Below are 18,806 nucleotides of genomic sequence, written 5' to 3'. Positions count from 1 at the left end.
ATGAAGCCTGTGATAGACAGTCTCAAGGACATCTGCCAGAGATGAATAAAGCAGAGGACTCAACTCCCATGTAGAATCATCTCCTCCAGAACACATATTCCAGGATTCATTCTGCCAACACATCATTTCCCACTCAATGTGCAGAGAAAGCAGAGGACTGCACCTGGAACCACAGCCAGAAAGGTCACCAGGTACTTACTGTTCCTTCCATTAATGATGGCTGGTGCCAGCCTCTGTCCCCGATTAGGGGTGGGGAGGGGGGCTGTTCCTGAAGATTGTGAAATCTGTCAATGAATGTCCGTCCCCCCGCTCCACCGCCTGGTACCCTAAAGCCCTGTAGCTGTTCCAAGTTGTGATTATGTTTTTTCTGCTAAGTATCAAATTCTGACCTAAACTGTGGTCATTCTAGTCCAAATCTGGCAGATTTTTTTTTTCCCACACTGCTGCAGAAGAGAACAACCTCCTTTGGAAAGCTGTCTAAATTCAGGACAATCAGAGTCATCTTCTTGAGAACAGGGACCATAACTTTTCAGTGTTCGTACTCATAATTGAATTTCCGTGCTTTCTGTCAATGGCTCTCTCTCTGAACATAGATGTCTATTCTGCTGGAAAAATCCATAGATACCTCTTAAAAAAAAAAAACACAGCTTTATTGAGATGTATTTTACATACCAACTCAATGGTTTTTAATATATTTACACAGAGTTGTGCAACCATCACCATAATCTATCTTAAGATGGCAAGGAAACTTCTCCAATGTTCTCTGGACTGTAAGCTCTAAGAGGGTAGGGATCATGTCTGCCTTGTTTGCTGCTCCATCCCTGGCACCAGGTCTAGCACCTGGCCTAGCACCTGGCACAGAGTAAGAGTTCAGTAAGTATTTGTGATAAACACTTTCATGCTGCCCCAGGGCCAGCCTGAACCTTCCAGATCCCTAAGTTTCCTAGATACGAGAAATAACTACTTCTTTCCTCCAACAGAAACTTTCAATTCAGCTCATCTCCCTACGGTAGGCAGAATGATCCCTGAGGTTCCCAGTGTGCACACCCTGTATATGTACAATTCCTTCACCTTGAATGGGGGTGGGCCTAATCAGACCATTCTTTTTGAAAAAGAGTAGAGGTCAGAGACAAGTCAGAGGTTCAAAGTTGGAGCAAATGCTTTCCTGTTGGCCAAGGGGCAAACGGCCACATTGTGGCGAGGGCCACATGGCAGGAAATAGCAGGTGGCCTCTAAGAGCTGGCCCCTAGCTGATGGCCAGCAAGAAAGGGGAGACTTAGTCCTACAGCCACAAGGAATTGAATTCTGCCAACAACCACGTGAACTTGGAAGAGTACTCCAAGCTCCAGAAGAACATGGAGCTGCTAAGTTTGTGAAAATTTGTTATATAACAATAGATATTGAATATACTCTTCCAGGAATCTGGAGGAAGGCAGACTGATTACATTAGCTCCCAGGAGTGAATGGCCTCAAACTTCTCAGAGGTACTGCTGTGGAATTTTAAAATGAGGAGGTTTTTAATAAAAAAGAATCTCTAGTTTGCAAAATTTCAAGAGGTATAAAGCTTAAGTGAAAAACTTAAACAGTGTGAAGGAAAACATCTAGGGACAGCTTTCCTAAAAGGTTCCTATTTTTCTCAGCTTCTTCTCATCCATTCATTCAGCAAGCATTTACTGTGTGCCAGACCCAAGGTTTAAGCACTAGAGCTGCCCTATCCAATATGGCAGCCACCAGCCACATGTGACCCTTGAACCCTGCAAAGTGGCCAATGGGAATTGAAATGTGCTAGCACAGGGAACTCTGCTCCATATTCTGTAATAACCTAAAAGAAAACAATTTGAAAAAGAAAAGATACATGTATATGTATAACTGAATCACTTTGCTATATACCTGAAACTAACACAACATTGTTAATCAACTATGCTCCAATATAAAAAAAAATTTAATAAAAAAAAAAGAAATGTGCTGCAAATGGAAAATACACACTGGATTTCAAAGACTTCGTATGAAAGAAAAAATAAGTTAAAAGATCTTGTTAGTGTTTTCTTATGTGGATTACACGTTGAAAAGATAGTGATGGAGATGGATGACAAACAAGTAAATAAGTACAGATTAAGATAAATGCAAAAGGAGGGGAGGGATAAATTGGGAGACTGGGATTGACATATACACACTACTGTGTATAAAATAGATAGCTAATAAGAACCTGCTGTATAGCACAGGGAACTCTACTCAGTACTCTGTAATGACCTATATGGGGATAGAATCTTAAAAAGAGAGTATATATGTATATGTATAACTGATTCACTTTGCTGTACAGCAGAAACTAACACACCATTGGAAATCAACTATACGCCAATAAAAATTTTTTAAAAAGATAAATGCTATGAAGGAAATAAGTGCAAAGATACAGAATAATAGGGGAAAACTATTTTATATGGAGTGGTCAGGAAAGATGTCTCTGAGGAGTTAACATATCCACTTATAAACCTGCAAGACTGCTATTAACTCTCAAGTTTTAACACATGACAGCACCAGGGGCTGGGGAGCTTGAGAGGACTGACAAAGGCAGCTGGTCAGCTGCAGGGCTATCACGTTGCACCGTTCCGTTTGGGTTCCATGTAAATGGCGCCCCCTGGAGGTGTGCACCCCGAGATCCTATTTGTATGAATTGCTTCTAAGTTTTCATAAGATACTTTTTTCAAACTTTACATTTTCCAGATACAATTTGTTTTCCAGTTTTAATAGTTATAACACACTTCAACTTCATCTGCCATGTAGCCTACAAAAAATCTCTACTTGGGAATACAACAAAATTCCTGATTTCAAGCATGAGACACAGAGGGCAGGCAGTTGGCAGTCTGCAATCTGAAATTCTTTTTTCCGTCTCCCAGCGATTTGCTAAATTTTGTCTCCCAGCGATTTGCTAAAGATTTGTAAAACCTTCCTGACTTCTTGCTACAAATCAGCTGGTTTCTGTATTTGTCTTCTTCTCTGAACAGAGGCAGACACGTTTGCTAGTTTTCAAAAAAGTTTTCAGAGTTACTTGACCATACAGACCTCCAGGCAACAGAAAGCAGGCCAGAATCCACAGAGGCCAGCCAGGGCACCTGCGCCCTCACTCAGGCGGCCAAAGCAATGAACCTCGACGTACTTTTCCAGTAATCGCTGCCCCTGAAAAACACACTTACTGCCTTTCACTGTGCACACACTTTTATATTTAAAAAAACAAAACAAAACATCTTTGTGAACCCTCTGCCCTACACACACACACACACACACACACACACACACACACACACACGCACACTTCCCTGATTGACACTGGGGCAAGGAAGAGATCTTAAAGAGGTTAAGTGTTGAAAATAGATTATTTTTTAAAAAAAAAACTACCTATAAAAAATAGTATTCTCCATTCACCAAAATGAGAGCCTTTCTGAAAGGAAGATGCCTCACTTTCCCTAATATCAGTTATAGTCAATCAGATACAGTGTTTTGAAGTTGATTTTTAAGGGCCTTGGGAATTCACCCCCTGCCTTTGTAATGAAAAGCAAAAGTTAATTACTACCCACTTTTAACTAGGGTTTTGTTAACAATAGTGTTTTTGTTTTTTTTTTCTCCCAAGGCCTAGAATCTGTTTCATGTGACAGGCATTCACACCCAAATCACAGGGAAAATGCAGTGTCCTTTCTCCACAAAGTCACTTTCACTGACCAGCCAGGAAGACAGCATCTGCTCCTCGTTGTCTGTTCTATTAGTGGTGAAAGGTTTGCACTGATCCATTAACCCACCCCCCACTTCCCGGGTGCCCCTCACGACCAAGAAGGGAGCTTTGGGAGACAGCTGGGCAGCAATGAGCAACACTGTTCCCTGATGACTGTGAAACAGGCCAGAGAAGCTAACGGGATCACCCAGAGATCACTCACAACCCCAGCCTTCGTCCCTCCCAACTAAGCTAACAATTAGGAAAAACAAAAGTCAAATAGTGCTCATTCTTAAAAAAAAAAAAATTCCAAAATTATGTTTATGAGGAACCCTGGAGAAGGTCTATGAGATTAATCCAAGGAGTCTTTTCTCCTTTACATTCAAGGATATCACTTTGTACAGAAAACAAAGTGTTGATGAAAATATCAAATTTAAAACCTCTTTCCTGGCCTTCCCTGGTGGCACAGTGGTTAAGAATCTGCCTGCCAATGCAGGGGACACACAGGTTGGAGTCCTGGTCCGGGAATATCCCACATGCCTCAGAGCAACTAGCCTGTGCGTCACAACTACTGAGCCTGTGCTCTAGAGCCCGTGAGCCACAACTACTGAGCCCACACGTCACAACTACTGAAGCCCACGCACCTAGAGCCCATGCTCTGCAACAAGAGAAGCCACCGCAATGAAAAGCCCGCGCACCGCAACGAAGAGTAGGCCCCGCTCGCCGCAACTAGAGAAAGCCTGCGCGCAGCAGCAAAGACCCAACGCAGCCAAAAAATAAATAAATAAATTTATATATGAAAAAAACCCTCTTTCCTTAAAGAATTTCTGTCCCAATAGGTTTGCAGATGCATTTCATGAAAATGCTTTAAAACGGAGCAAAAAGGAACACTGTTGGGCATTTTGGCATCTTCATTTATGTCATTCCAGAGACGGCATCACCCCTATCCCAAATCTGTTCTCAGAAATGTGCGCAAGAAAATTCTCTGGGGACTCAGGGGAGCCTGGATAAAGTGCGCTGGCTCCCTGCCAGGACAAAGAATAAAATAATATTCTGTTAAAAAGTTGGGTTTTTTTTTTTTCTTTTCTCTCTCTTTCTTCTTTTCTTGGAGGGGAGTGTTTCTGTTTTCCATCGTGCATCAAATCCCTGAAGATCGGGCTTCCCTGGTGGCACAGCGGTTCAGAGTCCACTTGCCGATGCAGGGGACACGGGTTCGTGCCCCGGTCCGGGAAGACCCCACGTGCCGCAGAGCGGCTGGGCCCGTGAGCCATGGCCGCTGAGCCTGCGTGTCCGGAGCCTGTGCTCCACAACAGAAGAGGCCACAACAGTGAGAGGCCCGCATACCGCAAAAAAAAAAATCCCTGAAGATCACAAGTAAATCCCTGACATTAATGTTGATGCAGTCAGAAAAGGAAGTATTAAACACCAAAGCAAGCAATGAAGTTGAAAAGATTCCCACCTTAGATCATACTGGGCTGTGCTCAGCTCTTGGAAGATGCTTATCTTACCGATAAGGACCTGCCAGGGAGGAGTGATCAGACTGTGCTCCACGGAGCCCTGAAGATGCAGTTTGGGACCAGGATGCTGGGACCAGTGGCAGCACCAAGGAGTGGCTTAGGAGGGAAGGGCCTTGAACTCCACCATAATCTGCATTGAGCCACACATCCAAAAGCTACCCCCCCCCAAAAATACAATCTAAGGAAAACCAGTGGACTTGTTATACAAAAGCAGCTTCAAAGAGAGGCCCCTGGCCACTTTTAGGGGCAGTTGACAACCCCTAAAATTCCCCTAAGAAGACAAGGTCAGAGTCTCCAACCCACCTTCCAACTAGAGAGTGATTTAGTCTCCTGCTTTGCACATTCGGCTTAGGGATATTTCCTTCCAACAAGGAATCCCAGCAAAAGAGCTTTGCTCCGGGTTCTGGCCTAGACCTTGCCCTTGGCTATGAGATGGGCAATTAACTGCACCTTCTATAGCTCTAGTCTTCTCCTCCACAAAATGAAATGCTTCAACTCTAGACCATCTCTAATGGTCCTTCCAAGTCTAAAATTCTAGAATCTATATCACCAAATGTTTCAAATGAAGACAATGACAACTGTCTCTTCATAGGCAACTATTGGCTCCCAGGGACCTTTGTTGTTTAGAACTTTCCAATGGGCTTATATTTAGTTCAGAGACAACAACATTGAAAATAAATGAGGAGACTATTCCAATGAAGTGGGGTTTTTTTAAATTAAAATAAATCCATGGGGGCTTCCCTGGTGGCACAGTGGTTGAGAGTCCACCTGCCGATGCAGGGGACATGGGTTCGTGCCCCAGTCCGGGAGGATCCCACATGCTGCGGAGCGGCTGGGCCCGTGAGCCGGGGCCGCTGAGCCTGTGCATCTGGAGCCTGTGCTCCGCAACGGGAAAGGCCACAGCAGTGAGAGGCCCGCGTACCGCAAAAAATAATAATAATAAAAAAAATAAATCCATGGGATGTTACTTATAATTCTTTACTCTGATATGAATGTCTGAAAAACAAAACACCAACACTGATCTAGACTGTAGTTCAGCTTTACTTGCTTTATCTCCCAGAGCTGTTCTTCTTTCCTGGAACTAAGGAATATTTTATGAGTTAAAATAAGGCGAGAGAAATAGTAGAAACTAGCACACTCTATACCAATTCAAAAGGTCTTTGATTTTTCATTTAGTTGATAGTGCTGACTTTTTCTGTTTTCAAGAATTTTTTTTTTTTCTAGATTAAACATGAGTAACGGGCAAGCAGAGTAAGGAGAAACAAATACTAATGGTTTTACCATGGTTCTGGCTTGGCTATTAACTAGTTGTGTGGCCTGGCGCACATTACTTAACCTTTCTGAATCTCTGTTCACTCATCTGCAAAATGTGGATAACACACCAGTCTCCCTTACACTCCCCTCCAAGAAGAGTTAAACTAGATAAGACCAGGGAAAAAGAATGGACATACAGTGTTGGTCCTTTTGATGACTCTCCAAAACAAGGGCATTTGTCTCGTTTTTAAAAGTATGGACATTGCTACTAATTAACTGTGGTTGTCAGAACAGGGACAAATCCTAGAAGTTTCATGTAGGCTGAATCAGGCCCAAAGCAAATCAAGAGTTGTAGCAAAAGTGAGGTTTCTAAAAGTCTACTAAAGTGGATGGTAGTTGTCTTCTTTGAAGATAATGCCTTCCCAGTTTTCAGAGTTAAGGTTGGGAGGACACAGTGCTAAGGTGGATGGTGGATTGTGGGGTTCACTACCAGTCAGACCCTAGGGGTCTAACCTCTGGCAAGCTGGGCCTCGCGTCCTCATCCATCATCTGACTTGGTTAATCTGAATCCTTCCGCTTTGAAACCCTGCTCAATCTAAACTGCCCCTCTGCTTCACTAACAAAGAAGAAAACTACTTCCGAATATGACCTTACAGACACTGAATCATGCTTTGGTCCAAATGAATTACACATTAATTAAGTTATAATTATACATTATATTACAGGCCGAGTCTCATTTCATTTGCCAATCAAGAAAGGAAGGGTCTCCACCGATACCACTCAAATATGATTACTTCTCCCCAAAGTTGTAGTTATTTCAGTACAAAAATAAATGTGGAGAAAGAGCAGTGTCTGAGGGTTCAAGAAAGCCTGAGAAGGGAAAAAAACAGAATAAAGAGATTTTGTAGGTAGTACAGAAGATTCTAGAGCTGGTTACTTTCTTGACTATCACCTGCAATGGGGGGCATTTCATGCAGTACCAGCATTGCCCCTAGATCCCAAACTCCTCTCAATAAATAAAGGCATTAGGAGGAGATGGAGTGGAAGCAGACACACCTCCAAGCTGAACTACTCCAGCTCATCTGCTCAGGGGTGAGATCTCGATAACCTTTTCTAGAAAAACTCCGGTTAACCAGTTTCATTCATTTGCCTCTCCCATCGTCCACATAGCATTGTGTGCTGCTTTTCCACGTGATTTACACTGTCTGCCTACCCACATGGCATCCCTCCTTCAAGAACTTGCTCAAATGTTATCTCCTCCAAAGCCAACGAACTGCACCGCTCGGTTGATCATTGGGGTGGGGGCTGATCTCTTTGGCAGCCAGCGTCCCTAGAATACATTTTGTAAACTCGGAGCTATACTTTGATCTTGCCTTGGATTGTACTTGGCTCTTCCTTAACACTTGCTCCAGGCAACAAATGTAGACAAGTCCCCACCTTTTTCTCTCCCAAAGCACCTCGCCCCTTCCCCAAGTAGTGGCTCAGTAACATGTCTGACAGATTAAGTGCACTGTATTTAAACATAAACACGGTTTGGGTCGCCGGTGTCATGTGTGTTGCCACACCAAACCACACTGGTAAGTTTCAAATTGCCTTGATTGGCTTCAAGCTCCCACGATGTCCCTGGACAAGCGCTAAGCAATTGTGAAATCACCAAAGATAAGGAGGCAGAGCGGGAATAAAGGAAAGCCGGGGCCTGAATAATCCTCACTGAGTCATCGTTTCCTGAAAGATCGAGCTTGAGGCTTGGGGTGGGGGAAGGGGGTGGGGAGGGAGAGGTTCGGGAGAAAGGAACCTGAGCAGCGCGCGGAGAACGAGCCCAGGACAAGCACCCTCCCCTCGCCCTGAAGCTGCGGGACCCGGGAACCCGGACCGGGCCCGCACCCACGTGCTGGAGCGCCCCCCTGTGGCCGCTCCGCAGCCCCCGCCGTTCCCCGCTCGCCCGCAGAGAGCTCTCCCCGCGGCCCAAGAAACAAGACAAGCAGAAAGTTTCCGACCCAGGCGGTTAGAGAAAGGTCGAAGCCAGGTCCGGGGGCCTCGAAGCGCGGGCGTGGCGGGAGAGGCGCCCAGTTTGGCGGCGACGGCAAGGGGTCCGAGCCCAAACGGACCCCCCGACGGTTCCGAGGTGCCCCGAGGCGGGGCCCGGGCCCTCCAAATCCCGAGGGCGAAGGGCTTCTCCCTTACCCCAACCTTCCGGCGAAGGGCGGGAGGGGAACCTGGGCCCACGCCAGGTCGGATTGCCCCCCCAGCTACCAGGGCATGCTTGGGGCTCTTGGGTTTGCTTTATTCATTTTCTTAATTGGAAGGAGGGGGCGACCAAATCCCTTTGGCGCATTCTGATCCCCAGCAATCTGGATTCTGGTAGCCCCCCCCCAAAACCCACCTGCAGTCCACCGCCCCACCCAACGCCGCCCTCCTTGCTGGGGTGACAAGTGGAAGCAGTAATTCCACTTCCTCCTCCCCCTCCAGCCTCCCGGTTTGGAAGGCAGTTTTCCACCAGGGTTTCCCCGCCGCCCGCAGTGGACCCGCCGGCCGGGAGGCGCGGCGCCCCGGAGCCGGGGACGGGGAGTGGGCGAGGCCGGGCCCGGCGCGGCGCTTACCTCGGCTACGGTGAGCGGCATGCAGATCCGGTACTCCTTCAGCAGCATGGTCCTGCCGGCCGCGGACCCCCGAGGCGGGAAGAGGGGGGCTCCCCCAGACCAACAAGGCTGCCGCCCAGGCTCAGGGCAAAGCGCCCGGAGCCCCGTGCTCGGACCCGGGCGGCGAATTAGCCCCGGCGGTGCGCTCAGGTCCTGGCTTCCTCCTCTCCGCCCGAGAGCATGTCAAGGCTTGGGTCCTGGTGTTCGCGGCTCCCCCGCCTCCTTCCTCGCCGAGGTCGATCCGCCTGGAACGCGGTGTTGCAAAGTCAGCCAGGGAGGGAGGGAGACCCACTGGAAACCGCTCTGATCGGCAGCCCGGGGCAGTAGTAGCGGGCGCCAGATCAGGACATGCCCGGCAGCGGGCGAGGGAGGAAAAATAAGAGAGATTTCCAAAAATTAAAACGAATGCACAAAAGTCACCCGCTCGATCCGCCTCTGAAACCAGATCTGAACCTGGCGACCCCCCTTTTCCGGCCGGTCTGCCCAAGGCTAATGTCACCAGGCACACATTGCTGACGGAGCCAGAGATGCTGACTTTCCAGACAAAGGCTCGATCGGCTGTGCTCCTTGGGCGGTAAACAAGATTTCCTGCTCTTTTTAGGGCCGGTCCCCGAGGCGCTTCAGGGCTCGCTGGGGGAGAAAAGGGAAGCCGCCGCCGCCGCTCAGCTCTGCCGGGCTGGGGCTCCGGGTTCCTCCGACCTCGGCTCGCGGCTGCGAGGGGCGGGCGGGAGGAAGCTGGCGCCTTCCGTGCGCGTCCCCTCCCCCGAGTCCGGATCCCCGAGCGCCGTGCGTGCCCGAGAGTTTGCAGCCACCTCGCCGGGGCCGGAGAGTCGGCGCCGAGCTGCAGTGTGCCTCGGGCCGGGGAGGTGGGTGCGGGAGGAGCGAGCGCGAGCGAAGCTGACATCAGCAGCCGCCTCGGCGGGGAGGGTAGCCCCATCCGGCCAATGGGGAAATGGCAAAGAATGTGGAGGATTTAAACAAAACAGCATGTCTCTTCCCGGCTGCTGCCAGACGGCAGGGCTGCCGCGGAGAGCCGAGGCCGGCCGGCGATGGGGAGGATCGGAAAAGGGGGCTCCCTTCGGCTCCTTTACCCTTTGAATCTGTTCTCAAATGTACCCCGGGTGCCACAGTGCTCTGTCCAGCCACTCTGGGTAGTTTCTGGGTCCAAGGTACAGAAGTGCCCCTTGACCTTTAGAGAAGGTTTTTACAAATGCCCACCGAGAGCGTTTTCACTTTGGTCCAGTAAGCAAGTCCAGCGCTGGAGAGGCGATGGGATTTGGGAGCAGGAGAGCAAACCCTTGCCTGGTTTCCTAACTGGTTTCAGAGCAGGAATCCAGAAACTGGAAAGTCCAACAATGTGAATGAAAATGAAATCCAAACAGAAAGACACACAAACCAGGGGGAACATGAACCAGGCATAGCCTTTTACCTCTCCTGGCCCTGCTCTGCAGTCTGACTGCAGGCTTCGCAGAGCAGCAAGAATAGGTTTTCCTGTCAGCATTCCCAAGTTCAAAAAGTCACAGTGAAATGTCAGTGAAAATGCCTGGAGTGTTGGTATTTCATCCATATTAAACAGATCCCTCATTTTAACCACAAGAGGCACATTCTTCAGTTACTCAGGAAGCTGCATGTAACTGCTGAAGTCTGTTTTTCATTTGTCTGGTGTTTTTAAGCTTGTTTTTCTGAAAAGTTGCTGGATGAAAAATGCATCAGTTGCCTCTCTGCAGAATAACCTGCAAGCATCATCTTTCCTCAGAAAAAATATTCATGCTCTAAGATCCTGCAGCTCCTCACAGGGCTGTGGATGGCGATACTGATGGCCTCAATCTTATAGTATTTAAAATTGTAAGTAATAAGTAATTAACCAATATAACTATGGTGGGCTGTGGCTAAAATCATCCAGATGGCTGGAGAGAAATTATAACTGTGTGAATATAATACAAAGGCTGATAGAAAAATGACACCCTCTATCCAGCTTATATTCTAGGGAAAAAACTATTTTCTAGATAAATGCTTCCCAGAGTTGGCTCAGAAAGATTCACAGCAACTAATTGAAGCTAAACCAAATTCCTCGAGGTAGAAAATCTAAATCTGACACTGTACTGCTGAATAATAACACATGAAAGCCTGTGATACGCAGAGGATGCTCAAGCTGTTTTTCTTTTTCCTGCTTCTCACTAAAACACGGCGTAGTGGCTTCACTTCTGGCACTTAAAACTCTTCCCAGAGGCAGCTAGGGGATGTATTGGCTAGCCACACATGCATATGCACACACGACATCAGAGTAGGTGGACAAATTCCTGGCTTTCCTAGATGTTTCCTGACATTGATTCTGTATAATGAAGTATTTTACTGATGAATATTACGGTTGAGGAACTACTTCTCCGAATCTCGCAAACTGCAAATTACCACATATATGCTTCTGTCCTTTCCCCTCTGCTAAACTGACTTCTTTCCTGAACTTTTCCTTTTCAGTCAGTCCGCACGCCTGGTCACATGACCCTTGTTCAGGCACAGCTCTAATCCTTCTGCCTTCAACACCTCTTAGTGATTCTCTGTGGTCTAACTGAGCAAGTTAAAATTCCCTGGCGGGAGGATCGAGGCTCTGAATCTACCTTTCCCACAGAGCCCCATCACCCTTCCCCGGCCCTGCTCCAGCCAAATGAAGAAACTCTGTTGTCCAGAGAAGGGCTCCACTTACTTCGATCCTTCTGCTCTTGCCACTGCCTTCACAGAGAATCCTCTCCCACTCCCTCCCTCAGGACACAATTAAGCAGCAGGGCACTGACAATCTGTGTTGTTGGAAAGTGATTCTGATGGTAGTGTGTTGGATGGGTTGGGACAGAAGGATACCAGAGGCCAGAGGTTTATATGACTGTAATTCTAAAGGAGACAACGGGGAGGGTCTGAATTAGACAGCGAATGAAGAAAAAACAATGAATTTAAAAGATATGGATAGGACTTGGGAACCGATGGGTTTTCTCCACAACAGTGCTTGGGAGAGGGGAGGGCAAAGAGAGAGCGTATTCATTCATAACTCATTCACACAAGGGAGGAGGGCGCCATCTACTGGTCAGACACCTTGCTTTAAAATGTTTTAAGTCACCTCGTCAGCAAGAGTCTGGCGAGAACTGTATCTTTGTTTTCTTTTCAACCGACGGAGTTTGCAATATCCATTTCCAAAGAGCCTTGAAGGTGTTGCTATCATCACTATGGATGGTAGCGATGTTCCATTAACAACGTACACTCTACAGTTACGGATCATCACATATTAAAAAGTGTGGATGGGGAGCAGAGGGCAAAGAGAAGAACCAAGAGTAAAGTTACCAGTGAGGAATGATGCGACCAAAAGGAAGAGAGTATTAGCCTACTCATGTCCATGACAGCATATATTCTCAGATGGGTGACACCCTCTGAAGGCAGGGGGTGTCAGAACGCGAGATGGGGGAGGTGTGCATCTCAATCAATCATCTGGGGAGCTGTTCAACCCATTGTGTTCACCCGAATTCTGTTGATTCACCTCCTCCCCCACATTGAAACCTCTTCCCAGTTTGTGTGGGAAAAAAAAAACTGTAGGGCTCTAGTTCTAGTTCTGTAACTAGGATCTGAAAGAAGAGTGTATCAACAGACTTTGTGACTCTTCCTATTTTATTCCAAGAATATCCCCTGGTACTTGTAAAGTAAGCTATTGTGGTTCTTTCCATCTTCCTATTTCCTCCTCACTAAAGTCTCTGGGTTAATCAAGGCCCAATGAGAATCCTATCTCTTACGTGGAGCCATTCTAGATAACTCTTTACCTTTCTAGACAACCCAGATCACTGATCTGGACTATTCATTTTGGTTCTGGTTTGTATGCCAGTGTGGCCTTCATATATATAATGTCATATCCTTTACTTGAAGTGTTTCACTTGTTCTCCAATTCCCCAACATGATGGTAACCTTCCTGAGGAGATGGGCCATGTCCTATTGTGTCATCTGTAAAGTGTAGCCTGGTTTGAGGGATATTGTGGGTACCCAATCAAGGTCTATTAGGTGTATGCATATGAGTTCAGGATTCTCGACCTTGGCACTATTGACATTTGATAACAGATAATTCTTTGCTGGGGGAATCACTGTAGGATTCAGCAGCATCCCTGGTCTCTACACACTGAGTATCAGTAGCAATCCCACCCACACACCCACGTACATTGCCAAATATGGGGATGGGTGTGGAGGGGGGGAACTGCTGCAGTGGAGAATCACTGCATTATGTAACATTCATTAATCTTATCTAAATGTGTAGCTACTCCAAAGAAGCTTTTGAAGAGACTGAACTTCAACTTGGTTTAGAGCTAAGGAGAGAAGGAACAGAACAAAACTGTTATATCACAGTTCTATAAAGATGTCCCCTTCTCATTCCCATGCTCTGCTTTCTATTAGCCAAGTAGCCCTTGATAAAGGACTTAACTTTAACCTTGATCATTTGGTTACGGTAATGTCTACCAAGTTTTTCTATTGTAAAGTGACTAGTTTTCCCTTTCCATACTCTATTCTTTGGAAGGCAGTCTTGAAGTGCAGCCCACACTCAAGGGAGCAGAGCTAAGCCCCACCCCCTCAAGGGGAGGGTATCTACACACACAATATGGTATCCTGCGAGATGTGTCCTTTCTCCCTCATTTGTGTGTTCATTCAATTATTTACTTATATCAGTGTGGACTCAGGCATATTTCTTCTCTACTTTGAGTTATAATTCAATACGACGTTATTTTTGTTGTTCACACTGGTCCAGCTTTGGCCATTGGTAGCTCTTCCAGGTCGGTTCCTGCGTCCTTTTGACATGCCCCTCCCCCTCTTTAAGGGCGATTTTTGAAAACCAAAGTTATACTTTGCAATTAATTTTTGTTTTATTAAACATTATTTAATTCCAGAGGAGGCTATGTCTATATATTCCTGTGTGTGTGTGTGTGTGTGTGTGTGTGTTTTAAACACTTGTATGTCTAACCTTGTTAGGTCCTATGCAAATGTTAAATTCATTCTTAATAAAACTACACAAAGCAAGTCCCAAAGCAATTCTTATGTGTAGACCCATTTATCAGTCCTCTATTAAATACGGAGAATGACTTTGATGTGGAATTGCTTACAGCTGTGCAGTAAATGCTCATAAAATAAAGATTAATTGACAATGATGTGGTACAAATTGCTTCACATGGGAAAAAACCCTGGAGGATCCGTGGCCAAACGTATGGTTTTGTCTTCTTTTTTTTTAATAAATAAGCTAGTAATAAATTTTATGAAGGTTTCACTTTTTATTGCATTACCTGTTTTTACAGAAGTTGGCAAACACTGGAATATTTTGAGATGAATTATGAGAGGATCTGTAACCTATACTCACTGGAGAGAAATTTTAGTGATGAAAGAAGACGTTGTCCTTGACCCTGAGTATCCTTTAAGAGGAAGTAACTGTGCAACCATAACTTACGGTAACTCTTTAATGCCAAATTATATTTGACCTAGTATCATCAAATGATGTCAACACAGATCCAGAAATAGTATTTCTTAGCTATGTAGTGCCATAGAGACGTCATGGAATTTGACTTTTTGTGGAACATTTTAAATGTCCCCAGAGAGAAGAAGGAATTATGTTTGCTATTAAGAGTATGTAACCATTTATATCAAAACCCCAGTTTAGAAATTGCGTAGGTGACTACAGTGCAGCTGAATAATGGCCCCCCAAAGACATCAGGCCCTAAGCCCTGGAAACTGAAAATGTTACCGTATTGGAAAAAGGGTCTTGGCAGATGTGGTTACGTTAAAGACTTTGAGATGAGACTACCGTGGATTATCTGGATGTCCCTAAATATAGTCACAAGTATCTGTGTAAGAGAAAGGCAGGTGGACATCTGACACACACACACACAGAAGAGGAGAAGGCACTGTGACCATGAAAGCAGAGACTGGAGTGATGAGATCCCCGCAAGCCAAGGGATGCCCACAGCCACCAGAAGCTGGAAGAGGCAAGGAACAGACTGTCCCCTAGAGCCTCCAGAGAGAACATGGCCCTGCCATACCTCGATTTCAGCCCACTGACACTGACTTCAGACTTCTGGATTCCAGACTCTGAGAAGATCAGTTGCTTTTGTTTCAAGCCACCAAATTCATGGTTATTTGTTACAGAAGCAAGAGTAAATGGATACAATGACTTAGGTATGCCTTTACTCACCTGACATTTACCCAAAAGATAAAATATTTTTCTTTACAAAATGAGTCATAACAGACTTGAAAATATCAAGTTCTCCCATTGCCTTTAAAATAAGCAATTTATAAAAACAAATATTTTGGAAATTCCCTGGTGGTCCAGTGGTTAGGACTCGGCACTTTCACTGCCCGGGTTCAATCCCTGGTCAGGGAACTAAGATCCCGCAAGCGGTGCGGCCAAAAAAATATATAAGTAAATAAATAAAAACAAATATTTTACAAACAAATATTTTACACACATTTCAGGAAGTGTTCTGTAATGTAAGCCCCGCGACTTTCAATACCATCAGTATGTTAATGCCTCCTAACTTCAAACCTCTAGCCCAAATTACTCCCTTTAATTTGACATTTGTATATCCACTTGCCTTCTCAGCATTGTCACTTGGATACCCAATAGGCACCTCAAATTAACATATCCAAAACTGACTCCTGTCCTTTTCCTTCTGACTTTCTTGTCCCCAGTCTGCTCCATCTTGGCAAATGGCAACTCCATCTTTTCAGAGATTAAGCTCAAAAATCTTGCAGACATGTTTGACCCCTTTCCTCTCATAACCAACCACAAGTCCTATCTTGGCTCTATTTTCAGATTATATCCAGGATCTAGCCACTTCTTACCACTTCTACTGCCTGCACCCTCGTCCAAGACACCATCATTTTCCCCCTGCATTATTGCAAAAACTTTCTAACTAGTCTCCCAGCTTCTGCCCAGCAGAAAACAGCTTCTGTCTCTTAGGAAATAGAGTGATTCTTTTACTATGTAAATCAGGTCCTGCCACTCCTTTGCCCCAAACTCCCATTGGCTCTCCATCTCACTCAGATTAAAAACCAAGTCCTTCTAATGGTCAAATTGCCTTAAATCTCATCTCCTACAACTCTCGCCCTTACTCATTCTGTTTTTCAAACAAGCCAGGCATGATCTGATTGCTCTCAGCTCAGGGTTCTTGCTCCTGCCTCTGCCTGGAATCTTCATCCCCCAGCAACCTGCAAGACTCCCTTACTTCAGGTCTTAGCTCACTGGCGATGCCCTCTTCGACCACCTCCCAAGCACTATCATCCCTGGCACATATTTACATGTTGATTTTCTGTCTTCCTCCCCATTAGAATGTTCACTTCACAAAGGCAGGAACTTTGGGTCAGATATGTGCACAGCCAATAAGCTGAAAGTGCCAGAAATGCCAAATATGAAAAAATATATATACCAATGTAGCAATTAATATATAGGCACACTATTTTCAATAATTAGTATCATAATATATATTACCATGGTTCTTTCTGAATAAACTTTTTCCAATCAGTACTTCTCCCTTCATTTTAGATTCCTTATTCTTTTTTTTTTTTTTTTGGCCATGTGGCGTGGCACGCAGGTTCCCTAAACAGGGATGGAAACTGTGCCCCGTGCAGTGGAAGCTTGGAGCCCTAACCACTGGGCAGCCAGGGAATTCCTAGATTCCTTATTCTTCCACTGCCAATTTTTCTCTTCTGAAACCAATTTCTTTCTTACAAAGCCACATATTTAATCTCAGACTCACTCAAATAATAGATTTATAAAGAATCTGTCTATAATACAGGAATTTTACCTATTTTCTCTGCCCATTGCTCGGACTTTTACTGGTTTCCTTCTTTATTTACTTCACTTTAAATTTTTGTTTCCTTTGCAAGCACTTTCTTAGATTTCAGTTGGCTTTCATTATTGTTACCTCCAAGCCTAGAGAGGAAGGGCTTCAGTTTGCTGTGGAGCTGACTTTTCTCCACGTATTTGCCTTCTTTACACTCTTATTTTTTGAGTTCCGTAAACCATAAATCTGTTTAGTCCATCACACCTTTGTTACTTTTTGTTTTTTCAAACTTTTCGCACAAAGTGTAGAACTCCAAATCCTTTCGTCTACTCTAGTCAAAGCAACTGCCCACCAAATGTAGAGCCAGAAAACATCTTACCCTAGTGTGTCTCAACGAGCTGTTAGAGTGTGTTTTCGAAATTTGTAAGGGAATTTGGGGTTGTCACAGTCACGGTGGATGAGGAAGGTATCAATATGTAATTGGGATGCCGAACAACTGCAATGCAACAAACCTACACAATAAAATATCGTCTCACATTCCATCAGACTTTTCAATGTCCTGCCAGACACCTCCTTATGTGTCTGAGGCCTAACTCCATTAAACATATGCCAAGCTTTTTTTTTTTGAAGTTTTAATACGCACTAAATTTTCTAAGACTTCTTCTATGTGAAAAACAATGGAAAATTATACTTCAATATAGTCAGAACTTTACCAAGAAGTTGTACACCATATTGGAAAAATCATGCCACCCTTATGCTTGAGGAACCAAAAGAACACACCTGTGGCAGCTGTAATGTTTGCATTTATAGTTATTGTATTGTATATGTGTACAAGCAAATGGCTACTTCTTTGTATTTCTACTGTAGACATGTTTTAGCCTTTATATTTTGAAATATATTATTATTTTGCTATTTTGCAATGTTTCTCCTTTACAGCTAGGATGCTTTCTTGTTTCGTGTTTGTTTTTTAGTTATGTGTGTAGATGGGTTATATTATCCATGATTTTCATTCCAGAATAGTTTGTTTGTTTTTTCTTTTTAATTTTTTTGTCCAAGCCATGCAGCATGTGGAATATTAGTTCCCAGACCAGGGATTGAACCCACACACCCTGCATGGGAAGCAGAGTCTTAACCACTGGACGGCCAGGGAAGTCCCCAGAACAGTTTTTTTTTTTTTAAAAAAGGTCTATTCAGCATATATAAAGGGAGGTTGGTGCTGATTAAACTGAGAATCACTAACATAACAGTAGACCGCTCCAAGATTTCCCATTTGCTTCCCAGGCTACTGTTGACACTTGGACCACACCACACACAGCCTCATTCTCACGTTCAAGGATCTTAAGCTTTTTTTAAAAAAAGGGACCCAGATGGTGTGGATGATAATAAAGAAAACTTGTATGGTCCCTAACTGGAAAATCGGCTCGGATATACGTGATCTCTTTTGATGCTCATAAGAGTTTGGAAAGGGAAAGCAAATAAAACTTCTAAAGATTCTTCTTAGCAACATAATATTTACCTATTATACTACTCAGCCACTGCCATACCTTCTCTTATTAACTTTAAGAGATCCCACAGATTATGCCAAGATTCTCAACCAGATGAAACCTGAGAACTCTTTTCTTCGGCGTTTATTTCAGCCTGCTCCTATAGACAGGAGAAAACCGAGATCTAAGAAAAGTTAAGCGACTTGCCCACGGCTCTGAGAAATCATAATATTTCAAAGCAGAGGTGTAAGAATATGTATCATAGCCTATTCGATTACACTAGCTTTTCTCACCGCAAACTGTAGATGAGAAGTCTGTCAGCAAAGACAAAACCGGACGTAGGGTGCACGAGCGAGCCTCGCGCCCCAGCTCCGCCCCCAGGGCTGTCCGCGGCGCTGCCTGCCTGGCGGCCAGCGCAA

At 45.0% G+C, this 18,806-nt stretch overlaps 1 protein-coding gene across 2 annotated transcripts in view; it reads right to left on the bottom strand.

Annotated features, from left to right (window-relative positions):
• Positions 1–9,678, bottom strand: part of PITPNC1 (phosphatidylinositol transfer protein cytoplasmic 1) — a 255,599-nt gene extending 245,921 nt beyond the window's left edge. For both annotated transcript variants that reach the window (XM_082679165.1, XM_082679166.1), the window contains exon 1: positions 9,075–9,678. In XM_082679165.1, the coding sequence (XP_082535291.1) occupies positions 9,075–9,122 (48 nt within the window). In that variant the 5' untranslated portion in view covers positions 9,123–9,678. The remainder of the gene's footprint in view (positions 1–9,074) is intronic.
• Between the last annotated feature and the right edge of the window lie 9,128 nt (positions 9,679–18,806).

This window comes from Grampus griseus, assembly GCF_964374135.1.
Source record: "Grampus griseus genome assembly, chromosome: 20".
Classification (NCBI taxonomy): Eukaryota; Metazoa; Chordata; class Mammalia; order Artiodactyla; family Delphinidae; genus Grampus; species Grampus griseus.
Note: the sequence above shows the minus strand (reverse complement) of the source record. Positions and strands in the feature narration are given on the sequence as shown.